At 50.9% G+C, this 22,982-nt stretch overlaps 10 protein-coding genes across 10 annotated transcripts; 7 read left to right on the forward strand and 3 right to left on the reverse strand.

Moving 5' to 3' along the window:
* Nucleotides 1–76: 76 nt before the first annotated feature.
* On the forward strand, nt 77–1,402 carry sitA (TOR signaling pathway phosphatase SitA; the record flags this gene model as incomplete). Its single annotated transcript, XM_001258263.1, has 4 exons — nt 77–230; nt 288–678; nt 733–1,064; nt 1,113–1,402. The coding sequence occupies 4 exons, from the start codon at nt 77–79 to the stop codon at nt 1,400–1,402; spliced, it is 1,167 nt and encodes a 388-aa protein (XP_001258264.1).
* A 505-nt stretch (nt 1,403–1,907) lies between these two features.
* On the forward strand, nt 1,908–3,906 carry NFIA_057170 (putative phenol 2-monooxygenase; the record flags this gene model as incomplete). Its single annotated transcript, XM_001258264.1, has 5 exons — nt 1,908–2,420; nt 2,478–3,359; nt 3,413–3,587; nt 3,645–3,761; nt 3,812–3,906. 5 exons carry the CDS (start codon nt 1,908–1,910, stop codon nt 3,904–3,906), a joined length of 1,782 nt encoding a protein of 593 aa, XP_001258265.1.
* Nucleotides 3,907–4,320: 414 nt separating this feature from the next.
* On the forward strand, nt 4,321–5,013 carry NFIA_057180 (NUDIX hydrolase; the record flags this gene model as incomplete). Its single annotated transcript, XM_001258265.1, has 1 exon — nt 4,321–5,013. One exon carries the CDS (start codon nt 4,321–4,323, stop codon nt 5,011–5,013), a length of 693 nt encoding a protein of 230 aa, XP_001258266.1.
* Nucleotides 5,014–5,148: 135 nt separating this feature from the next.
* NFIA_057190 (putative dipeptidase) lies at nt 5,149–6,348 on the reverse strand (the record flags this gene model as incomplete). Its single annotated transcript, XM_001258266.1, has 6 exons — nt 5,149–5,278; nt 5,326–5,476; nt 5,545–5,689; nt 5,797–5,954; nt 6,007–6,219; nt 6,270–6,348. The coding sequence occupies 6 exons, from the start codon at nt 6,346–6,348 to the stop codon at nt 5,149–5,151; spliced, it is 876 nt and encodes a 291-aa protein (XP_001258267.1).
* A 944-nt stretch (nt 6,349–7,292) lies between these two features.
* On the forward strand, nt 7,293–9,656 carry NFIA_057200 (flavodoxin and radical SAM domain protein; the record flags this gene model as incomplete). The annotated part of the gene is made up of 1 exon (XM_001258267.1): nt 7,293–9,656. The coding sequence occupies one exon, from the start codon at nt 7,293–7,295 to the stop codon at nt 9,654–9,656; it is 2,364 nt and encodes a 787-aa protein (XP_001258268.1).
* Nucleotides 9,657–10,683: 1,027 nt separating this feature from the next.
* On the reverse strand, nt 10,684–11,150 carry NFIA_057210 (uncharacterized protein; the record flags this gene model as incomplete). The annotated part of the gene is made up of 2 exons (XM_001258268.1): nt 10,684–10,767; nt 10,836–11,150. The coding sequence occupies 2 exons, from the start codon at nt 11,148–11,150 to the stop codon at nt 10,684–10,686; spliced, it is 399 nt and encodes a 132-aa protein (XP_001258269.1).
* A 2,227-nt stretch (nt 11,151–13,377) lies between these two features.
* NFIA_057220 (transcription factor domain-containing protein) lies at nt 13,378–15,262 on the forward strand (the record flags this gene model as incomplete). Its single annotated transcript, XM_001258269.1, has 7 exons — nt 13,378–13,386; nt 13,445–13,607; nt 13,669–13,897; nt 13,971–13,985; nt 14,100–14,436; nt 14,496–14,728; nt 14,776–15,262. The coding sequence occupies 7 exons, from the start codon at nt 13,378–13,380 to the stop codon at nt 15,260–15,262; spliced, it is 1,473 nt and encodes a 490-aa protein (XP_001258270.1).
* Nucleotides 15,263–15,969: 707 nt separating this feature from the next.
* On the forward strand, nt 15,970–16,462 carry NFIA_057230 (GFA family protein; the record flags this gene model as incomplete). Its single annotated transcript, XM_001258270.1, has 2 exons — nt 15,970–16,125; nt 16,181–16,462. The coding sequence occupies 2 exons, from the start codon at nt 15,970–15,972 to the stop codon at nt 16,460–16,462; spliced, it is 438 nt and encodes a 145-aa protein (XP_001258271.1).
* Nucleotides 16,463–17,845: 1,383 nt separating this feature from the next.
* On the reverse strand, nt 17,846–19,621 carry NFIA_057240 (phosphotransferase family protein; the record flags this gene model as incomplete). Its single annotated transcript, XM_001258271.1, has 4 exons — nt 17,846–18,720; nt 18,767–19,141; nt 19,185–19,487; nt 19,537–19,621. 4 exons carry the CDS (start codon nt 19,619–19,621, stop codon nt 17,846–17,848), a joined length of 1,638 nt encoding a protein of 545 aa, XP_001258272.1.
* A 1,959-nt stretch (nt 19,622–21,580) lies between these two features.
* On the forward strand, nt 21,581–22,972 carry NFIA_057250 (putative integral membrane protein; the record flags this gene model as incomplete). Its single annotated transcript, XM_001258272.1, has 5 exons — nt 21,581–21,739; nt 21,793–21,897; nt 21,954–22,351; nt 22,417–22,481; nt 22,536–22,972. 5 exons carry the CDS (start codon nt 21,581–21,583, stop codon nt 22,970–22,972), a joined length of 1,164 nt encoding a protein of 387 aa, XP_001258273.1.
* Between the last annotated feature and the right edge of the window lie 10 nt (nt 22,973–22,982).

Below are 22,982 nucleotides of genomic sequence, written 5' to 3' on the forward strand. Positions count from 1 at the left end.
CTCTGATTTCACCTAAAGCCTCTCACCAACTCCGTCAAACTTTCCCTTCGTCGCTTCGTCCGTCCGCACCCGCACCATGGTGGACAGCAAGATCCCTGAGCCGGGACCAGCCAAACTGAAGCGCAATGCAGGTCCAGACGAATGGCTGGAGGCAGCAAAAGATTGCAAGTATCTGTCAGAACAGCACATGAAGCAGCTTTGCGAGATCGTCAAGGAGTACATGATGGAGGGTGAGTCTGCTCAGGGGATCAAGGGATACACTCCGCTCTGACAAAGTATCTCTGAAGAATCAAATATCCAGCCCGTATCGACGCCGGTCACGGTTTGCGGTGACATCCATGGCCAATTTTACGATTTGCTTGAGCTTTTCCGGGTATCGGGCGGAATGCCCGACGGGTCTGAGGCGGAGGCCCCGAAGACGCAGTCAGCTGTCATTACATCGGACGATATCGAACCTCCATCCACGATCTCAGATCCCAAGCTACGAAAGAAGTTGAGAAATGCCGCTGCGCCGGAGGAGGGAGGCGAAGACTCCAGTGCGAGCCAAAGAGACCGGTCCTCGAGCTCTGGCTCAAGAGATGTCGAGCTCAAGCGGAACTTTGTATTCTTGGGTGACTATGTCGATCGTGGATACTTCAGTCTGGAAACCCTGACATTGTTATTATGTCTCAAAGCCAAGTGAGTGCTCGCCCTAACTGCCTCTGTCATATACTAGTATTGACTTCGCTCTAGATACCCTGACAGGGTAACACTGGTGCGCGGAAATCACGAGTCTCGTCAGATTACGCAGGTGTACGGGTTCTATGAGGAATGCTTTCAGAAGTACGGAAATGCCTCTGTATGGAAGGCTTGTTGTCAAGTGTTCGACTTCATGACATTGGGTGCCATCATCGACGGTAGAGTGTTGTGTGTACATGGAGGATTGAGTCCAGAGATCAGGACCTTGGACCAAGTTCGTGTGGTTGCCAGAGCCCAGGAGATTCCGCACGAAGGCGCCTTCTGTGACCTTGTGTGGTCAGACCCAGACGATGTGGAAACATGGGCTGTCAGCCCCAGAGGAGCAGGTCAGTTTTGTGTTCATTGATGCCAGGTCAAATACTTACCATCCATAGGTTGGCTGTTCGGTGACAAGGTGGCCGACGAATTCTGTCACGTCAACGACTTGACGTTGATCGCCCGAGCGCATCAGTTGGTGAACGAGGGCTACAAGTATCATTTTGCGAACCAAAATGTGGTTACTGTCTGGAGTGCGCCCAACTACTGTTACCGATGCGGAAATCTGGCGTCCGTCTGCGAGATTGGTGACGACCTCAAACCGACGTTCAAGTTGTTCAGTGCTGTCAGCGACGACCAACGACATGTTCCCGTATCGCGGCCGGGCCGCAGCGAGTACTTTTTGTAGAATACCTCTTTTGCGCTCTCCCTTTTGGCATATTCTCTGAGAATTCCGGGAGTTACCTGATCCGCATCGACGCTGGCGTCCTAGCATGCTTGATGGTCTGTCTTATTTGCCAGTGTGGGCATGTGATGATGATTTATATAATGATCTTAGACCCGCTAACGATACTTTCATCTTTGAGCCCAAGAGGGCAGCATGATTACTGGCTTCATCAGCTTGTATGCTTCCACTTTGATACCTTGCATGCGTGCAATAGACTCTATCCGTCCAATATACTCTTATTCCATGTCGTTATGCAGGTCCTCCTGATCTCAATGTTGATTGGTCGGCAATTGACCGAGGCATCATCTGCCGACGGCCCGGGATGCATCCCGAACTTACGGGATGCGTTCCGGCCCTGGGTCCGAGTATACCATAAAGAAGCAGACCATGGCCACTAAATCCGGGGAAAGGGTCCTTCTCCAGATCAATCACTCTTTTCTTACTTTTCCATACTCAACTCGTTCCAATGTCCGAGAAAGTCGATGTACTCATCTGCGGGAGCGGATCCGCAGGCCTCTGCGCAGCGACATGGCTCGCGCGGTACGGCATCCGGTGTAAGGTGCTGGAGCGCCGCGACGGGCCCATGACGATGGGCCAAGCAGATGGTGTGCAATGCCGGACCGTTGAAATCTTTGAGAGCTTTGGTATTGGCGAGGAGCTACTGCGTGAAGCGTACCATGTGCTGGAGGTGGTGTTCTGGGCCGATGATGGATCTGGTTCGATCAAGCGTACTGGTCGGACGGCGGATACGCAGCCGGGACTGTCGCATCAGCCGCATGTTATTCTTAACCAGGCTCGGATTAATGGGCTGCTGATTGAGAAGATGCGGGAGTGGAATAATCAGGAGATCGATTACGGGTACACCGTGACCGGTGTTGAGGTGGATAGCCAGCTGGCGGCAGATCCGCAGGCGTATCCTGTCAAGGTGACTGCTGAGAAAAACGGGAAGACTGAGATGTTTGAGGCTAAGTATGCGCTTGTATGTCATCCTAATTACTTCTATTTCTTGTGATAGGGCAGTCTCTGACGTCTCTAGGCCTGCGATGGTGCTCATAGTACCGTTCGCAAAGCACTCGGCTACAACATGATTGGAGATAGCACCGATGCTGTCTGGGGCGTCATGGATATGATCCCTCGCACCGATTTCCCCGACATCCGCAAGAAGACCACCATCCGTTCAAAAGCAGGAAACCTGTTGATCATCCCCCGGGAAGGTGGCAGTCTGGCTCGCTTTTACATTCAGCTGCCGGCTGGCACGAAGCCCAAGGAAGTCAAGCTTGAGCATCTCCAACAGGCAGCAAAGAACATTCTCAGCCAGTACGCGATCGAGTTCGTCGAAACCGTCTGGTGGTCTGCGTACTCCATTGGCCAACGGCATGCAGACTTCTTCCACAAGGATTATCGCGTCTTCCTTGCCGGTGATGCTTGTCATACGCACTCCCCCAAAGCCGGTCAGGGCATGAACGTCAGCTTGCAGGATGGGTATAACATAGGCTGGAAGCTAGCCACTGTTCTAAAAGGACTGGCGTCGCCTTCGCTGTTGGAGACATATGTCCTGGAACGGCAGAAGGTGGCGATTGATCTGATCAACTTCGACCGGTATTTCTCCAAGCTCTTCTCCTCGGGAGGCCAGTCTTCTCCCGCTGAGTTCCAGGAGGGGTTTATCAAGGCTGGCAAGTATACCGCCGGAATGACGGCGCGGTATGACCAGTCACCGATCACTTCCGACGTGGACGAATCAGACAAGCTTTCGACGAACGTTGTTGTTGGTATGAGACTGCCCAGTGCTCAAGTCGTTCGCTTCAGTGACTCGAAGCCCATGCAATTAGCTCAGTCGCTCAATTCTGACGGCCGTTGGCGAGTGATGGTCTTCATTGGAGATATCAGCTCGGCCGAGACTTGGACAAAGTTGAAAGCTGTAGGTGGCGCTCGCCATAGTGAGGCCGTGCAGTCTTGCTGACCTCGTAGTAGATCGGTGACTATCTCGGCTCAACAGAGGGTCCTATCCAGACATTCCGCCCCAAGGGAGGAGATATCGACAGCCTTATTGAGCCCATTCTGGTGGGTCATGGCAAACGCCATGCCGTGGAATTGGAACAGATTCCCGAGTGCTTCTACCCTGTGACTGGGAAGCATCAAATCAAAGGCGGGTCTTTAAAGCCCCTAAGAAATCTTCATAGTAAGATATGCTAACAATCATCAGACCTTCACAAAATCTACTACGACGATGAAAGCTATAATAAGGGTCATGGCCATTGCTATGAGCACCTCGGGATTAGTCCCGAGAAGGGCGCAATCGTGATTGTCCGTCCAGATCAATGTGAGGAACCTGATTGGCAATTTGAGTAGCTAATGCTAATTCTTGTCCAGATGTATCTGCCGTGACGAGTCTGGATGACTATACGCAGATTGGAAAATTCTTTGCGGGTTTCCTGATACCCCAGCTGCCTGGAAGCAGATTGTGATTGACTTGATTATAGCAATCATATGACAGTGACTTTTTCGACTTGTATATAGTTTTGTGTATGAGCCTGTATATATCAATGATGGCGAGCAGTAGGCAACTCCTTTGTATTTAAGAGTTGATCTATTAAGATGTGGGCGTTATCTGGTGATAAGATTCGACCACCCCGCATTCTCGTCGAAGGATGACTGTTTCTTTTGATATTTGCATCATCTGAGGCTCAAAACCTAAATAAAGTAAATACGACTGCCTATACCATCGAGAAGATTGATCGAGTCAGCTTTCGTATAGCATGAGTCATCCAACCTTCAGCTGAAGAACAAAAAGGCCGAGGACTTATCTTTCAAAGTTCGAGACCATTAACTCGTCCCGAAACACATGAACATCGCAATATTGTCGCACATCGAAGACCGACATGGCACAATTTCCTGATTTCATGGTCCCTCCTCATCTCGCCGAATACAATGTCCCTCTGCCAGAATTCGCCGCGTCGAAACCACATCTAACAGATTTTGTCGTCGGGGGACTGGTATATTCTCAATCCCTCGAAAAAGACAATGACGCCACCGCATCGACGAGCGAAAAGCCCGTTACGCGCGTTCTGCTCCTCCAACGCGCCGCCACTGACTCCTACCCCGGTCACTGGGAAGGAGCAGGAGGGATGTGCGAGCGCACCGATGCGACACTGCTAGCCGGTGTAGCGCGCGAAGTCTTCGAGGAGACCGGGCTCCACGTTTCCAAATTTGTTGATTTGATTGCGATTGATGAGTGGTCGCGGGTTTTGCGGAATGAGTTGTACCGTGTAGCCAAGTTTTCATTTTTGGTTGAGGTGCATGAGGCGAGTGGGAAGGCTGGTGTGCCGTCTGAGGATGTGGTGGTGGGAGTTGCGCCGGAGCGCTGGGAGGATGGGGTGAAGTTGGAGCAGGCTGAGCATCAGGCGTTTGAGTGGGCGACGGAGGAGGAGGTGCGTGAGAGTCTAGAGTCAAAGGGCAAGTATAAGTTTCTGAAAGATCAGGGTTGGAATTTGTTGAAGGGGTTTGAATTGCTGAGGAGGATTACATCGGTTAAGGGGGGTGAGGATGATACCGTAAAGGCAAGGGCTGCCTGAGGCTTGCAATTCGCGAGGGCAGGTTTGGCACATCTTATCATGTCTGATGTGTTATGCAGCATGTCCTGATACTGTTACATGGTTTTGATACGCAGCCTTAGAAATGACCAAAAGCGAAGGAACCTGTTGCCGCGATCAAGCAACATAGACTATATTGTCTTCCACCGGCAAAGCTCCTTCAGCTTGCATCTGCAGGGCGACCTCGTCGACCCGCTTCCATACGCGTAGTAGGTTACCCCCTGCGACCTTGGCAGCATCCTCATCACTGACACCCGTCGTAGAAGGTCTGCGATCAAGTCGGGGAATTTGGACACATCCTCTAGACCTCGAGGAACAGTCGGGATACCGTCAAAGTCGCTATCTAAACCAATATGCTTAAAGCCAATCAGACCACCAATGTGCTTAATGTGGTCCGCAACTTTTCCAAGAGCAGCATGCTCCATATCAGTCTTTGGTAGCTCATCTGGGTAGTCCGACGCAGAACACGAAATAAAGTCGGGCGCGAAGTTGACCATAACCAATTGTCCTTACCGGCACCAAGGACATCTCGCATTGTGTCCACACTGACGTGAGCGAGATCGACTATCATGCCCATTCGGCTCATCTCATAGACAAGATCCTTTCCGGCTTCACTAATCCCATGCCAGTGCGGAACAGCCTTTTTGATACTGCCGTGCTGTTCGGTCAAAGCGGCATCCGCGTAACGATTATGGCAGTTGTGTGTCAGTGTGGCGTATGACACGCCAAGGCTATAGAAACTCCGCAACAGAGCCAACAAGTTACCGATAGATGCAGGCCCTCAATTCCATAGGGAGAAATGATCTTGCCATCAAGGAAAGCTTGAAGTGCGGTTGTTCCATTCGGAGGCGATGAAAATGTGTCAGGGTAGGCGTTTGCTAGGCGCGACATGGGATCGACTTGCTCAAATGTTTGACGAACGCCTATTAATCAGTTTAGCAGTGGGTCTGAAATCCAAGGATTTAAAATGCCTACTCGTCGTATACGTTGCATCAGAGAAATCCTCCCAATTCTTAGGACACTCGACATACACACTCCAAGAGGTACCGCCGACTTTGCCCTTTGAAAGCCGCCGCAGGTCAACATGACCTTTGAGGTTTCCTTGGGTAAAAGGAACAGTGAATTGGTCCGCATAAATCTTGTCGTTGAAAAAAGCCCGAATGGAGATTGGAAGATCATCGTGCCCATCTACATAGCCGTCAGCATACTCGCCCCGCTAGATTAGAAGGATATTGTACCAATCATTGGAATGCCTGACAGAATCTTGTCAACCCTCTGATCAATGCTAAGAGGCGCGCTCAATCGGCGAGATACCATCGTGAAAACAACAAGGCATGCCACTATGAGCGTCACAGCCAAACGTCGAAGATAGCGAGCAAAGGACGTGTTTCCGGAAATCCCAATTGTTTCTCTTCATCATTTGAGAAGCTCTCAAGGGATTGCTTCTTCTCGACAGACATCATGCTAGACCTCTGATGGTAAGCCATACAGGTCAATCGATATCAAGAAGATCGTGTCAAAGAAATCGGGTACACTCACGGTAGTGACAGCACTAGGGGCGAGGCTGGGCTGACAAATACGATTGATCATGACTTCTTTCCTATCTTCCATGTACACCAGAGCAATTAATACGCTCTCGAAGATAATCGATGTAGGCCATCAGTGTTTGTGCAATACAGGTCGTTAAATTCCTTCTCTCAGGTCTGAGGTTGACTATCAAGGGACGGAAGCATTTGTTAGGTGGACTTATCATGCAGCGAACATGTATCTGATCTCGGTTGATTTTGCCTTTCAAAGGACGAGGATAGCAAGGACATAACGATTACTGTTTATTATTTTATTTCGGAGTACGAATTGGAATGATCCTTCGGGTCCTGATTCCTGCCTGAGGTGTCTACCTTTAACCCAGCAAGCACATAACGAGAGCAGCCAATCAGAGTCGATCTGAATAGGAAAAGTTATCCTCACAACAGCCTGACAGCCACCTCCTTGATCAAAAAGCTCTTGAAAACTGAAATATCCAGTTGACTCGTCATTTGTGCAAGTACGGAGTACTACTCGCTCACTTCCATCTCTGAATGCTCGGAGCTGCTTACAAACAGAGAGACCCGATTTGTGCCCCTCTTGGCTTCTCCGCACTTGGTCCAGTCAATTTTATCCCGCCTTCTCAAATTTCTCTCTGCGAATGCGACTACATATTCACGCGACAACTTAAAAAGAAACGGGTTTGCACTGCTGTTTATTGATTCATTGGAATCATCATGGCAGAGCACTCCACAGCTGAAGGTTTGACAAAACGAGACCCTCCCACCAATATCATGCTGACCGATTGTTCGTTTATAGGTCTTTTGGCCTTCTGGCACTCGTACCGTCTACTGTTCCTGGTGGCTCTCTCAACCGTCTTTGTGGGTTTACAATTCTACCGCAAACTTCAGTCCAGAACGAAAACCACTGCCTCGTCTTCGGTTCCGCCATCACCTCGAAGCCCATCCCCCGAAAAGACAGAGAAAGGCGTCTCGCTTGAGAGCAGCAACAAAGCAACGACACAGAAGGCTGAACGGCAACCCGCCGTGGCCAACGGCTCAGCAAAAGCCACTTCAGGTCCGAAGAGAGTTACCGGTAAAAAGCCATTGAAGGTTGCTGGACGACAAGGACAAACAGAGGATGCGGAGCCCCTCGCCTTCATCCAACCCATCATCTTTTACGCTTCTTTGACTGGCAACACCGAAAGATATGCCAAAATACTGCTGGAGGAATTGCGCGCTGCGGCGCAAAAGCGGGCTGATTTGCAGGATCGCGAGCGTGGCCTTCTACCCCCTCAGATTCACGACCTCTCCTATATCGATCTCGACGACTACTTCACCTCTGCACCGAAGCCTCCGCCAAACTCACCCGGTACACGCTACGTATACTGCTTATTGATCCCTACCTACAACATCGACAGTATCCTGAATACGTTCCTTGACCACCTTAACGAGACTCATAATGACTTCCGCATCGACACAGGCCCTCTGTCAAGTCTCGCCGGTTACTCTGTTTTCGGATTTGGTGATAAGGAAGGCTGGCCTACCGAGGAGGAAGGCTTCTGCTCTCAAGCCAAAGAGCTGGACAAATGGATGGCCAAACTAACGAGGCGGAAACGAGCATATCCTTTGGGATTGGGTGATGTTAAAAGTGACGCTGAATCCTCCTTGAAAGAGTGGTCTCAGGGATTGCAAGACATCCTTTTTGACATTCTCGAGAATGGTGGACTAGGAGAAGGCGTACCTGGCAGTGGTGATCCCGTTGAGAGTGACGAGGAATTGGACGACGAAGACACAGACAAGGACAATACTCAAAACGTCATGGACTTGGAGGACATCAAGTTTGGAGGTGATCAGAATGCGGCCGGGTCGCCAATCCCCGTGGATTTCACAACCACAGGAAAATCTTCCTCTGTTCAATCGACCGAGAAGGAGATGGTTCCAAAGACATCACCGACATACGCTGCTCTAACAAAACAAGGCTATACGATCGTCGGGTCTCATTCTGGAGTCAAGATCTGCCGTTGGACTAAATCTGCGCTGCGTGGCCGAGGTTCATGCTACAAGTTCTCCTTCTACGGTATCCGATCGCATCTTTGCATGGAGGCTACACCGTCGCTGTCTTGCAGCAATAAGTGTGTCTTCTGCTGGCGCCACGGTACCAACCCGGTCGGAACTACTTGGCGTTGGAAAGTGGATTCTCCGGAATTGATCTTCCAGGGAGTCAAGGAGGGCCATTACAAGAAGATCAAGATGATGCGTGGCGTTCCTGGTGTGCGAGCCGAGAGATTCGCAGAGGCCATGCGCATCCGACACTGTGCCTTGAGTTTGGTCGGCGAACCGATCTTCTATCCTCACATCAATGAGTTCCTGGACATGCTGCACGGCGAACACATCTCCAGCTTTCTGGTATGCAATGCTCAACATCCTGATCAGCTCGAAGCTCTGCGTCGCGTAACTCAACTATACGTATCCATCGATGCAAGCAACCGTGAGAGTCTACGGAAGATTGATCGTCCTCTGCATCGGGATTTCTGGGAGCGCTTCCAACGTTGCTTAGACATTCTACGGGAGAAGCGCCATGTCCAGCGCACTGTTTTCCGTCTTACCTTGGTCAAGGGATTCAATATCGATGATGAAGTCATCGGCTACGCAAATCTGGTGGAAAAGGCACTTCCATGTTTCGTCGAAATAAAAGGTGTGACGTTCTGTGGCACAAGCACCACTGCTGGAGTTGGCTTGACCATGCAGAACGTACCTTTCTACGAAGAAGTCGCCCAGTTCGTCACTGCTCTCAACGCCGAACTGCAGCGCCGTGGCCTGAAGTATGGCATCGCCGCGGAGCATGCGCACAGTTGCTGTGTGCTGATTGCCTCGGAACGGTTCCACGTCAATGGTAAATGGCACACTCGGATCGATTACGATCGATTCTTTGAGCTTTTGGAGAAGGAGAAGGCCGATGGCACGTCTTTTACCCCCGAAGACTACATGAGGGAAACCGAGGACTGGGCACTGTGGGGTAATGGTGGATTCGACCCGAACGATCAGCGTGTATACACCAAGGGCAAGAAGAAGCATATGCAGATTACGGCAGAGCCTTGAGGCGAGGTGGCCGATAATCCTGCCAAGAATCACATGCCTACTGAGGCCGCCTGACTGCAGTCTTCCTGAAAGGTATGGTTGCCACCATGCTTCTCCGTCCACAGAACAGCTCCAGCAGGACGATAAGCATACCGCAAAGACCTCGGGCTCTGGTGTCCGGTTGCATCGACCTGGGGCAAGTATGACGATAATAGGGACCGTCTTCATGCCGCGGGAACCTTGAACTCATAAAAGCCAACCTTCTCCCTGCAGCCTTCTATCTGTTGTTCACTTTCGTTTATTCCCACCGCAAAGAGATAGGTCCCGTTCCTCACCAACGTCAGGAGCAGCTCAACACACAGACCCAATGCAGATCTCATAAGAAAGCAATGATCGAGCCATCTTAATCAAACTCAACATGAAGGAGGTTGGGTCTGAGACATAATGTGTCGATTGGGGTAATGCCCTGTCAGCGCTTTCCATGGGACGGGTGGAATTCACCTACAACTGATGAAATGAGGGCATACTAGAGAAGCTGCGGAGTTAGATGCTCCCGCGACAGATGTAGTACCTGGTAGTTAGCCTAGAATCAACGAGTCACAGTTGTTGGGGAATTTTATATTTGCGGAGCCAGACAAAGCATCTATCACACTGACGGCGCTGGGCCGATGACCGGATGGCTACTTAGTGAGATTGTAAACCTCTACGGCAAACACTGAAGACTTCGCGGTGTTATAGCGGATCATGTCTAAAAGTCGCTGGCGCAGTCGGTTCCTTAGATTTAATCCGTTTTCCCCCAGCATTGGTCCGTGACCGATTCTAACTCGTAGGAACCACTGCTCCGTCGCGGCCTTCAGGTAAAGAAATAATGCCAATCATGGCTCTGCTTCTTAGATCGTATCCAGATCTGTAATCCAAGCTTTGCCACTGATATTCTTCAAGCGGGGGACTTATATACAGATCTTCCATCAGCCGGATCAGATTCGTCCATCACATCTTTCAGTGCTTTGTGCCAACCGTAAGCTATCTGCTGCATGCTGCCCAAAAGCTAAGAAGCTCGAGGCGGGTTCTTCGCACGACAAGCTGCCACAACGTATACCGGAAACTCGACTTCCAGAACTCTAGTCAGGACCTAAATCAGAGCAAGCCACGTCTCAGTCCTGATTGAAAAGAACAAGGAGTGAAAAGGGATCGCCTTACATTTGCAAACCCAAACCTGAAGCCAAGGCGTATCTGAAGCTTGTAACTGCGGCTGATATTGCAGGTTTCGAACGTCGGTGTCAGTGAGTGCGGTACCCGGTGATGTCTCCACAGGTCGTCATCAAGGCTCACTGTCGAGCCAGCTGGTGCGCCAGAGGGATATGCTTGTTTGCGCACGTTGCTCACTGTTTGCAGGACGTGAAGTTGCATGCTGCTTTCGGCGGATCCATGTGCTCGTACCTCGGTTGTTTCGATGAGCATTGACTGGAAGTCGTTCAGGATGAGGTCGCAGCCGGGTCCGGTGATTCTCGTCATATATATCGTCAGGGGGATTGGTTCACCGAGGAGGAGACAAGCTCCGTCTGAGAGTCGGATATCAATCTGATAACTTGTCGGTATGGGTTTCTCGCGATTTCCTGGGTCGAGGATGACTGAATGTCTCTCAATGAGGGTATGTGAGGGAGGGTTGAAGTCGGTAACCGGATAGAAGGTTATACCTCGAGACTAGACAAGATTTAGATCGTTAGCTTTATAGCTATTCTCTTTTCCTCTTTAGCTTATGAAAGTAATGGTGGCCATGGGACGCTCAACTGTGATGATCTCTGATCCGCTGATTATTGCACCAGTTCTGATGATTGCTTTTAGCGTGTAGCTAATCTCTCCCGCGGTTTCTCGATCCCTAATAGTGGAGGGTGGAAGTCTCCGAAGTAAATGTGTAGTTTGGCGATTCTTTTTCGGTAGGTTCCCACAACTGCCTCGAGAGCGATTTCCCTCCGTGCTGGTTCTATAGCATTCCGAGACTTGAGGAAACTAGAGATTGCAAAGAGTTGTTAGCGACAGACTTTCAAATCTCCTGCAGGGGCACATTGCCTACTTGGATGGAGAATGGAAAGACATATGTTCCATGACCGAGAGTGAACGAAGCCATGTCGAGGTTTCCTTGAGAAGGAGGAGGAAAGACTCGCTGCGTTTTATGAAACAACTGAGAGGATGGTTAGCACAGGTCGCGCTCATTCCATAGCCAGAACCTGCCTGGTGCGACTCCGTGCGCCTCCCCGAGTCCAGTCTGGATAATGCTGAGCCAGAGAGAGTAACTTGTATCGCTGATATATCGACTGATGATCTGGTATGAAGAATGAGGCGGCCAGAGACTGTGTCCTGGTTTGTATAGGTTGCTTCCCTCTTATCCAGTTGTATTTGGACGTCCATTCTAGAAGGCAACGACAAGGAGGGTCCTAAGAGGGACAACATGAAGATGCAAGTGTCAAGACAATGGGCTTATGTGACAGCAGACGAGTCTGAACTATTCCAAAGATCAACTTCTACTGGACCGGACAAGAGAAGATATATCGCAGTGCAGATTGCCAAAGAAAGACACAACATCATGAGCTAGAATCTTTCTTATTTAATGTAAAACTAAATGGATAATATAACAAATAGATTTCTAGACATCTCACTGCCATTCCCTCATCTGGAGGCCTGTTGAGAGTTTCAGCTCATCTAAACGACGATGCTGTTGTGTCGCAGTTTTCTATCTTGACGATGATGAAGCGCAGATGGGCCGCGATATCTCCACTTAAAGACTGAGGGTCCCGAATGCCAAGTGTCCGAAAGCCGACTATATTTATTCTTCACAATGACTGGCTCGGCGTAATTCTGGAGCCCAAGTCCCAAAACCTAACGAATGGTGGCTATTTCCAGGCTACCTAGCTGCACTATATCAGCCCTGGTGTCGGCAATCTCCGACTGTGATGCAGGCTGGATCCTCTCCCCAGAGTTTTTAGCTTCTCGGTGCTGATGTTACTTACCTCTCCCGTTGTCAGTTGCCGTGTTTCATTGACATCTAGTAATATGGATCCTTGGATTAATCGAGCGTGTCTATCGAAGCACAACCATCCATAAGAGGACGGGGGTAATTCGAGGTTTGTATGACCGAGAATCGAGAGACTTCAACAGACCGGGAATTTTGAATCCAAAGGAAAAGAAAAGTATAAGAACAATGGCTTCTTCAGGCGTATGCTGGCTGCGGTCTCAGCACTATTCGGTGGTATGTCCTCCTAGACACATTAGGGATTTTTCTGCTAATATTTTCTGAGTGTGACGCATGTCATTCTAGAAAAGTATGGATATCTCAGAATCCATGTCCAGTTGTTCAGCCATGGACATCCCCCTAGGAACTTATCCCCTGCATCATTCTAACTGCGCTCTAACCATTGTTATAGGTGCGATGTGACAGGAATGACCCTTGTGGGAATTGTCAGGACCAACGAACTGCATGTACTCGCCGACGGAGCAGGAGACGACTACCAAAAAGAATCTCACTCCACGCACGAATGACAAGCAGTGCGCCTCAGTCGAGCCGGACTTCACCCATTCCGCTCCTACCTGACGCTCGTGGTGGTTCTATCTTTGAGATAGTTCGGCAAAGCGACACGTCTACAACAGCTAACATCCTTTCCAACATGGACAACTACAAAATGTCGCTCAAGATCGCAGAACAGGGGAATTACCAAGATCCAGATAGAGAGCAAGAGCTCCATAGATGGATCTTGTTAGTTCCGCTAACAGATGCTCAGTTGACGAAACAGCGCCCACTAGACCGTATACAGGGTCTTGCCTGGAACAGGATCCAAGTCATCGAGTCAGCATTCTATGTCGCAAGCCATCTTTCACAAAGTATTGGTGGTTCTGTGAGCCCTCTAAACGTCAGAGGATACGGCGAGGAACAACCAGACATCCCGTCCATTGAGTTTCTGACTTGGATGTTGAATGGTACAATGGTTTACGTTCCTTGGACTCTTTGATAGCATGGTCCACTGACTTAATCTCATAGATCTTGGAGGCGACAGATTCGGATCATTTGTATTGGACTACTTCAAACACGTGTCTCGATCAACACTTAAGCATATGGGACTGTCGCTTCTTCGCAAGACTGCATCTCCCCATGACACTGTCCTTTACACGGTCTGCGTCAATTCAATGGCCTACAAGTTCATAAATTGCCTGTTGATGGATGAAGATGATGGCGAGCTCTCCCAGATGCTACGGGAACGCGCTTCGAAGTACAAGCGAACTGCCCAGGCTGCGTTGAGGAGAATCCCACTCTTGACATCACCTTCACTTTCTCTTTTACAGGCCACCCTTTGCGGTGTGAGTCATAAAACATCCGTTACTTCTGTCACGATCTGACAGGGAGCAGATTTTCCTATGCCAGGGGTCAGGCGAGACTAAGCTGTGCTGTGATTTGACGCGCGTTGCTTGTAGGGTTTGCGTCGATCTCCGCCTCCATGCAGCCGCCAATTCGCAAGGTGTAACTGAAGAAGAGTACTTCTGCGCCATGTGGTGCTATATGCTTGACAGAAACTATGCCTGGAAGCTTGGAAGATCCGGCGGTTTCGTCACCCTTGTACCAGGCATCGATGATATTCCAGTCTCTGAGCTTTTCTCCATTTACATGGAGTTGGCGCATGTACAAAGTGTGCTGATTCCCTTCCTCAATGACGAATCTTTCTCGGAAAGAGAAACGGCAGGCCAATCCTTTAGTCATGCGCGAATCCAGTTATTCCTGAAAATGGATAGAATTCGGCGCAAGATAGACCAGGTACTCCCATAGTCCATTTATCGGTGCTACTGACTGAATGCTGACTCGACCGTCGCCAGGTCTCACCTCCCTCGCCGCAGTGGAAAGGCCTGGATGTCCGCTGCGAAGTCGCGGCGCTTGATTTCGGTTATCATTCAATCATGACCACCATCCTGCACTTAACCCAAGTGAACTCGGGTGAGATCCATGGCGCTGGAGAGCTTTACCTCCAGTCAGCTCGCCAGGAACTCTCGGCACTGGTATGTCTGTGCCGACCAAGCGATCAGCAAAGGACTGCTGCCTTTCTGCACTGGTTAGTTTGTTCATCCCACCAGTTTGGCGTGTTTAACAAATCCTCAGGACTTTGCTCTACTATCCTCTGACCGCCTGTTTCGTCCTGTTCTGCAACGCCGTCGCGACATCCCATCTAGGCGACTTTCACCTTTTAAAGACGGTCGCGAACTGCTTGATACAAAGCGGGACAGTCAGTCAACCGATTGCCACATTGCAGCGGCTGTTCCATGAGTTTGTCTTGCTATCCCAGACCTTCATCAGTGAACCAGGCTCATTGGCGCCTGTAGATGACGGGGTTCTCGAGAAGCGATCCAACCTCACACAAGGACCCACTCCTCATCGTAGCTCAATGTCCCTGTACGGGATAGACTCTGCACCTGGACAGGAGGCGACGTTATCAGGTGTAGACGACTATTTCTTCAGTTCGTCATCTTCTGTGTTCGATCAGATGCTGTCTCAAGGCGAGCTGGCATTCCTCAGTGAATCACATTCTGAAGGAAACCTCGCTAGTGAGATGTATGGCTATCAGCAATGTAACTCATGGTCCAGTTGAGGTATATAGAGTACTGTGGTGTCAACTGTGGATTTATCTGCTTGGAGGAAAGCTTGCTGAGGTATCTGGCTTCATAGGGCTAGATATCCTTAGAGATATATGCACGCTTCCAGGATATACTCTATAGACCCTGAATTCGAGAGTATTACACTTCTCCGAAAGAATAATTAAAGCTCATACAGGCTTGATTCTTCTCAAACACGTGTGTATCTAGGCGAAATGTATACCCTATGTGGCAAAGAGGAAGGCAGATGCATCGTTAATATACGCAACCCAACGCGTAATCTAGTAGATCACTATCGATGATTAGGATATCATCAAATATCTCAGCGACTTGCTCACGAAATTGATCAAATTGACGAGATGGAAGGTTAGTCGAACGAGGGAAACTGCCTATTCCTGTGTAACTTGATCGGACGACTGCCGAGCGTTGTTAACCAATAGACTCGCCAACCTCTTTGCTTTCTTCTTTCTAGTCACTTCTAGTATATTCGAGAGCTATGCTATGTATTTCGCATAGTTTCCACCAACTGCGTCATATTAGGCGACCATCATTTTGTAGATGTCTGCCCCGCCATGTCAGCCTTGTCTGACCAAGGTTACAAAACCAAAACTGTCTTCACTGGACTATCATCAAGATTGAATCAGTGATTCTCCTTGTTTTCTCACCCACCATCAAAGAATATACCCACTGTGCCCGCATCTACATGTCCACCCCCGACGTCGTGACCGGCAGCTGCCTCTGCCAGAAAGTCCGCTACAAAGTGACCGGCTGCCCCAGAACAACCATCATCTGCCACTGTGACAGCTGTCGCAAAAGCACAGGGTCAGCCTTCATGGCAAACGGCTTCTACCTGAAAAACGTACGTGACGTGCCTCCGCCCAGGAATGACTGCAGTCAGCTAATCCATCGAATAGCAACTACAGGTTCTCGCAGGAGAAGATGCCCTGAGAGTTTACCACGACAAGAGCACGGGATCGGGGAAACCGCTGTCGAGGTCATTCTGCTCGAACTGTGGTTCGCCCTTGTTTATCAGCAGCGAGTCCATAGACCCTACTGCGGTGACCGTCACCTCGGGGACCATGGATCTAGGGCCTGCGAAGAGCGAGTGGGAGCCCAAGATGGAGGTCTTCTGTGCGAGGCGGAGAGAGTGGCTTGTACCTGTAGAGGGGACAGAGAAGCATGATGCTTTGATGTAGTTACATTTCGACAGGGGTTCATTGGCATGGATCTTGCAAACAAACGCACGCGACGATCAAAGACCGGGTTCGTCCGGGTCCGGCAACGGATATGCATTGAGATAATTGGGGGACGGGGACTGGCCACCGTCGCCGAGCGTGGACTTGCTCATCGGCCACCTGTCATAACCAAAGCTGACCCCGGCAGCTGCAAGCATAGCCCTCACAATACACTCACTATGGAGTTTCTCCTTTTGATCTAATCTAACCTGCGCCAGCCCCGGGGATTGGCCGCTCGAAGCAGCGTGAGCAAGGCCCAGCAGACTTTCCTCCAGGCGAGGAAGCTCATCCGCGATATGGCCCGATAGATGTAGCGATGTGATGCTTAGGGGAAGGTGGCGGCTGAGATATCGCACCGCATTTGACAGCTGAAAGTGATCGCTGCGGTCATAGGAACCGTTATATCCAGTAAAGGGGCAATTAGTGGCCTCAGAATAATAGCTGCGTAAGCCGTTACAAGACGAAAGCAGCCCTTCAAGGTTCAACTCGCCAAGTCGGCTGAATGTGAGACGAAGAGTCTTGGGATTCGGCAGGGAGGAAATCAAGCCCGGCGCGAAATTCTCATACACCCGAGGGGCGCACGAAGGACAGTTTCGAGACGCAGTTCGGACGAACCATCTCTCACATTTTCTGCTATTTTGGTGTCTGAGAGATCTCCTGCTGGAGAGTTCCAGCGCAGCGTTCCACTCGCACGTCGTGAACGTCCCCTCGGCGGGCCATCGGTACGGGCCTGTCCAGCTGGAGAATATCATTTCGAGGAAAACTAACGGGTGGTTGGCGTATGGGTCTAGCAAGACGGCGAATATCTACATGAGCAACCAGACTGAGCGGTTGTTTGGGGACAAGGGTCTGCTTGGGTATAGTATGCATCCTGCGCGTTTGTTAGCCCGAATCTGCAGAAGTATTCACGGGCAGAAATGGATGCGTTTTTGAATGACGGAAAGATGCGGAAGTATTTGTCTAGTATGGGGCAGGCGTGTGCGACGTCTGTTTATGAGGTGGTGTCTAGTGAGTTGGAGGGGAGGGGGGTCTGTACCTTGAGGGAGCGTCGGTTGCCGTGCATCCTTGTCCTCCAGATGGAGATGCGGCGAGTATGGGTATGGTAGTTGGACGTTTGATAAGGAGAAGGAGGAGAGACTGGGAATTGAGCAAGCAGTGGCTAAGGTGGAGTAGACTGTATCCTGTTGCTGCTATTTGCAAGTCGTTTTCACCTTTCAGACAATATCGAGTAGCAGGGAGAAATACAATAGACACTTGGTTTTACTTACGATAGTAACTCGCAACGTAGCTTGCATTTCACGACTTATACTAGCCTCCATCCTTCAGAGAAGGGCGTACGGATAACTACCCCCTATCACGAAAGAACCACTGCCGCTTCGCATCCTCCTCAGACATATGCTCCATCTTAGTCTCTACAAACCGGCGATACAATTTATCATGCCTCGCCTGGATCTCCTCAAAGTCCACTCCAGACGGCACCCACCCGCCATCATTCGACCGGAGAAGCTGGTGCGTATGCTCCCGCAGTTTCAGCCAGCCCTCATACTCAGCCATCTGGTGCTCGTGCTCTGCCACCTCCGCCGCAGTGAACTGGTACGGACACTCCTGGCTCACCTGCAAATGCGCCCAGTGCTGCGAGAGCTTGAGCAGGCAGTCGCGTACTGGCAGAATCCCGTCGCGGTAGGTGAAGGGGCAGGAGGTGAAGAGGCGGCGGATGGCGACGTCGGGTTCGATGAGGGCGAGGTATGATTCGAGACGGGACTTGAGGAGTGCGGCCTCGTAGCATTTGGCGCGAAGGGCCTCGTCCTGCGCTTGTTGCGTGTTGTCGTTGTCGGTGGGCGGGAGTTCCGGGTTGGGCGTGCCGGGTTGGTAGCCTTCCGGCGGGGCGAGGAACAGCGGCCAGCGGACCTGGGTGAAGCGCGGGAGGATGCAGGTGAATTGCCAGTCGATGACGCCTGCGATGACGGTGGGGTCGTCGGCGGAGACGAAGATGTTGCCTGGGTGAAAGTCGGGGTGGCTAAGGACTGGCTCGGTGTGCCGGCGAATTGGGACGGCTTCCGTGAGGATCGGCATCACTAGGAGGACTGTCTCGAGGACGCGGATGTGTTCTTCGGGAGTGCCGTAGTGCGGGCCCCGGCCGGCGTAAGAAGTCTTGTAATTTCGGACTTGGCAGATGCCTTGGTGGGCGAGATCGCGGCCGAGCTCGGCGAGGGTTCTCCCTATCGCTGTCAGTATACTCAGCAAAGCAGATAGAGGAGGACGTACATGGCCCTGAGTACTTTGCATAGTCGTCTGCATTTGCAGCGAATCCACCTGGCCAGGAGCCGTGGTACATCGGCCCTAGGCAGTACGTGTCATCCACGTCGATGGTGCGGCCGGGTTGTTTCAGCGCCGGGGGGAGGGCGTTTCGCAGATACAAGGCACCGTAGCCAGGAAACTTATTGGCTGCCAGCTTACTTTCGAGCGAGGCAAAGTTGCGAATCAGCTTCACGCGCTCGTGTTCCGCTAGGTTGTCCCACACCTTGGTGAGCTGCTTGCCGACGCTCGGTTCCAGGACAATGTATTCCGAACGGACGGGGTTGGAGTCGTCTGCGCACCAGGCGAGGACGTCCGACACGGGCGTGGTCGAGTGCGATTTGACTGCTCGGTCAGCATCTCCAGGTCACCGAGACGAGATACCTACCAAAGTCCAGGACAGCCACCTCAGACGCGGTCCCGTACCATCGAGGCACGATATTCCGACAGGGGATCTTTGCCACGATGTTCGTCCCGTTCTCCGCGGTCATCATCAGCGCCTTGTTGTACCCGCCCTCCTTCTTCTCGATTCGGCTAATGGGCGAGCCGGCCACGCGAGGCAGCGCGGAGACCATGCGGCAGAGTTCGCGGATGTCAAAGGGCGAGTACCGTTTCGCCAGCTCGTATCCTTCGTTAACGAGGAAGCGGCCCTTGTTGTACCCGAACAGATCCTTTTCCGTCGCTGGTTTGCCTGGTTCTATCAGTTGTGGGGGATGCGGTAGGTGGAGGGGTTGTCATACCATTGGCATAGAGGGATACTCGTCGATGAGGGGATGGAAATCTGTATCCAACGGAGAAGCAGCGATTCGGGCTTAATCTGCCCATTCTGAGCTGTCATTGTCATTGCTTCTGATGCCACGACATGATCGATGGAGATAGGTGCCCGACGACGTCATGGTTGTGCCAGCATCACGACATCGGGGACCGCCTCGTTGTCCATATGTTCCCGATGTCTTCTTTCGAGTACATTAGAAGACTATTTCCAACGTATACAGAGGATTGCATTCACTTTGGCGATGTTAATCCGAACGTCCGTAGCTTCACTTCTATTCAGTATACAACTGCATGGTCACCGACAGAAGAACCCGAAGTTCAAGCGATTGGTGTCAAAATGAAGACAAGACGAAGAAGATGAAGATCAAAATGGTCTGGACAGGGATTATTGCAGATCAATCATAATAATAGTGTCTTGGACTTTCACGCTATCTCGGCCTAAACGAGTAAGAGAAGCGCCCCCAAGGATTCAGTAAAGTGGAATACGAGACTGGTTTTGGGAATCAACTGAGTATGCGATTTCAATGTGTAAGTAGGCTCGATTCTTCGAGAATAGACTCTATAGACTTTATAGAATGATAGCTGAAGAGTCCGAGCCACATGGGTGGGAATTCGACTCCATCTAGGGCAGGACTGGTCTGCCCCTGAACGAGTTTATCCCGAGGATATGAATAGAAAAAGGATTCCGAATCAAATCGGCGATAGTCTGCAGGTCGACTTGCGCGTTTACCACAAAGCTATTGTGAATACTAGTCTGCTTGAGATATTGCTGGACGAGAATTGCAGCCCAACGGTCACGGTAATGATGATCAGCAAGTGGCTGTTCCGCTAGAAGAACACGACAGTTAGTGACGATAATGAAGATAAGAGGAATAAGCTGATAAAAGAAGATGATAAGAATGATGACGATAAATAAAGGATCGATATGCTCTGAATGCTTATGTTTATGGCTTGATTAGAGAGTAAAATGGCTTCTGCAGGATCAGCCTAGTCGACATCCACATGACGGGGATACGCACTTATTGCAGAGACTGGGAATACGTATCATTTTGCAACCATAATAAAGTCCATGACTCGGTCTCGACTCCAACAGGAGAAATGTTGAGACACAGTGGAGCATGTTTAGTGTTAGTGTTAGAGTTAGGGCGAGCCCCGTCTTTGCCAAGGGGATGCATTTCCCACAATGAGGATGAATCTCGGTACTCCGTACAGAGCATTGCACTGTTGCAATTGGTAATGGAGGACGATCTTATAAGTAGTCGAGAATTGAGAGAATCTTAGTCTACTCTCTCAATAATACCAATGAACGGGTCTGGCCGCTGAAACAGCCGCAGCAACACTAAACAGTCAGTGCACTCTGTCTCTGACTTTGCGGCAAATGCATAATACCCTTATGCCGTTGCCATATGCCATAATCATAGTCATAATGCATATATCTCCTCATCTCCGCAGATTCATCAATAGACGTGCGTAATCTAGTCTTGATTGATTACCCCTGTCGCTTCTAGAAACCAAGAAACCTGCCGCTCAGGCCTTGCTCTGGAGTAGTCTACAGGTATGAACTTACGACCTCTACCGACATTGCTGGGTGCTTTACTCCGTATAGGCTGTCTCCATACTCCACAGTTAGTCAGTACGTAGTCTACTGGTTAGTCTCGGACTGCGCAAAGCAATGGAAATGGCAAGTGGCAATGCACATCACTACGCTTACTTCTGACTCTGCACGGAGCAGACTAACAAAAACGGACTACGGGGGGAGAAAACTAGCGCTGCTAACTGCCAAGTGCCAACGGTGAAGTTACTAAAACTTTCTGGGACGCTAGGATGCCCCGATCAGGGTTAAAAGTTCCAGAATAGGAGAGCGATTCTCCTATTCTGTTTTCCTCGGTGGTGGTGCTGGTGGGACAGTTGGAGTGGCCCTTGACTCAGTATATATGAATGGATGGATTCCCCCCCTCCACTTGTCTCATCTCATCTCCATTGCAATAATATCAACATGCTTAAGCCAGCATGAGCACTACGAGCAAAGATGACCGCAGTCTCGAGGTCAAGGTCGTTGCGGCCGTCTTCATGGCCATAGCCTCGGTAACCGTGATCCTGCGATGCTATGTCCGATTATTTGTCGTCAAGGCGTTTGGCTGGGATGATGGCGCCATGGTCATTGCCATGGTATTCCGTCCTTCTACCCTCTGACTGGTCTTTCAAAGACTGACCTGACATAGCTATGGTACCTCATGTTCTCCGCATGTATGATCGGGGGAGCCCGCTACGGCACGGGCAGGAGATTCGCTGATCTGACGGCCCATCAGCGCGTCACAGCCATGGAGGTATTTCTCTCGCCCTTCCTCATATCCATCCTATCGACACAACTAATGGAAAAAAGTACTGGTGGCTCTGCGAAATCGCCTACTGCTGGGCCTCAGTCGGCTGCAAAGTCTCCGTCTGCATCTTCCTGCGCCGCATCACCGTCAAACGCCTCCACATCTGGATCCTCTACTGCGTCATCGCACTCACAGCCATCGCCGGTTTGGCGTTTATGCTCATCATGCTGCTGCAGTGCAAGCCCATCGAGTACTTCTGGACCCGCACCGCGCTCGACCCGTCCATCCCGGGCTCTTGCATCGACATCCACATCGTCATCGCCATGACCTACGTCTACAGCGCGTTTGCGGCATTGTGTGATTTCACCGTGGGTATTCTGCCTATCTTCATGGTGCGCAAGCTGCACATGCGCCGGCAGACCAAGATTGCGGTTATTGGGATTTTGAGTATGGCTTGCATGTATGTCCATCATCACCCCGGTTGACAGCCCTACCTCCTGCGACAGCAAACTGACCATGATGTAGTGCCTCCTCGGCCGTGATCATCCGTATCCCCTGGGTTGGCACTTTTGCGGATCCAGACTTCCTCTGTAAGTTTCTCATCGTCCTATCGGATAGCGCTCTGCTAACTGGTGGCTGTGTAGATGCCACCGTCGATATCGCGCTCTGGTCCAACATCGAAGTCGGTCTGGGTATTTCCGCCGGTAGTCTAGCGACCCTGCGTCCGCTGCTTCGCATGCTGCGCGGCTCCAGCACCACCGACGATTACATGTCCCCGATGCCCGGGCAGTCGTCCTCGCGCCGCCTCGGGCCTAGTCGCGATCGTCCCGTGCCGCTGGGATCGTTAGATACGGATGCCGGGGGTCGGTTCCGCCCGGATAAACTAGCCACGACTGTGACGACTGTGCATGCGCCGGATAGTCCGTGGAGGGGGTCAAGCGAGAACAGCAGCGAGGAGCGGTTGAATTCCGAGCGGCCGGTGGCAGACGGCGGAGACATGGGACTGTCGGGCATCCACCGCACGTTCGAGGTGACGCAGACCTCCGAGGCCAAGTCGGCCAGCGTGAGAGAACATGTATAGTAATGCTATG

This window comes from Aspergillus fischeri, genomic scaffold (genome assembly GCF_000149645.3).
Source record: "Aspergillus fischeri NRRL 181 1099437636266 genomic scaffold, whole genome shotgun sequence".
Taxonomy (NCBI): Eukaryota; Fungi; Ascomycota; class Eurotiomycetes; order Eurotiales; family Aspergillaceae; genus Aspergillus; species Aspergillus fischeri.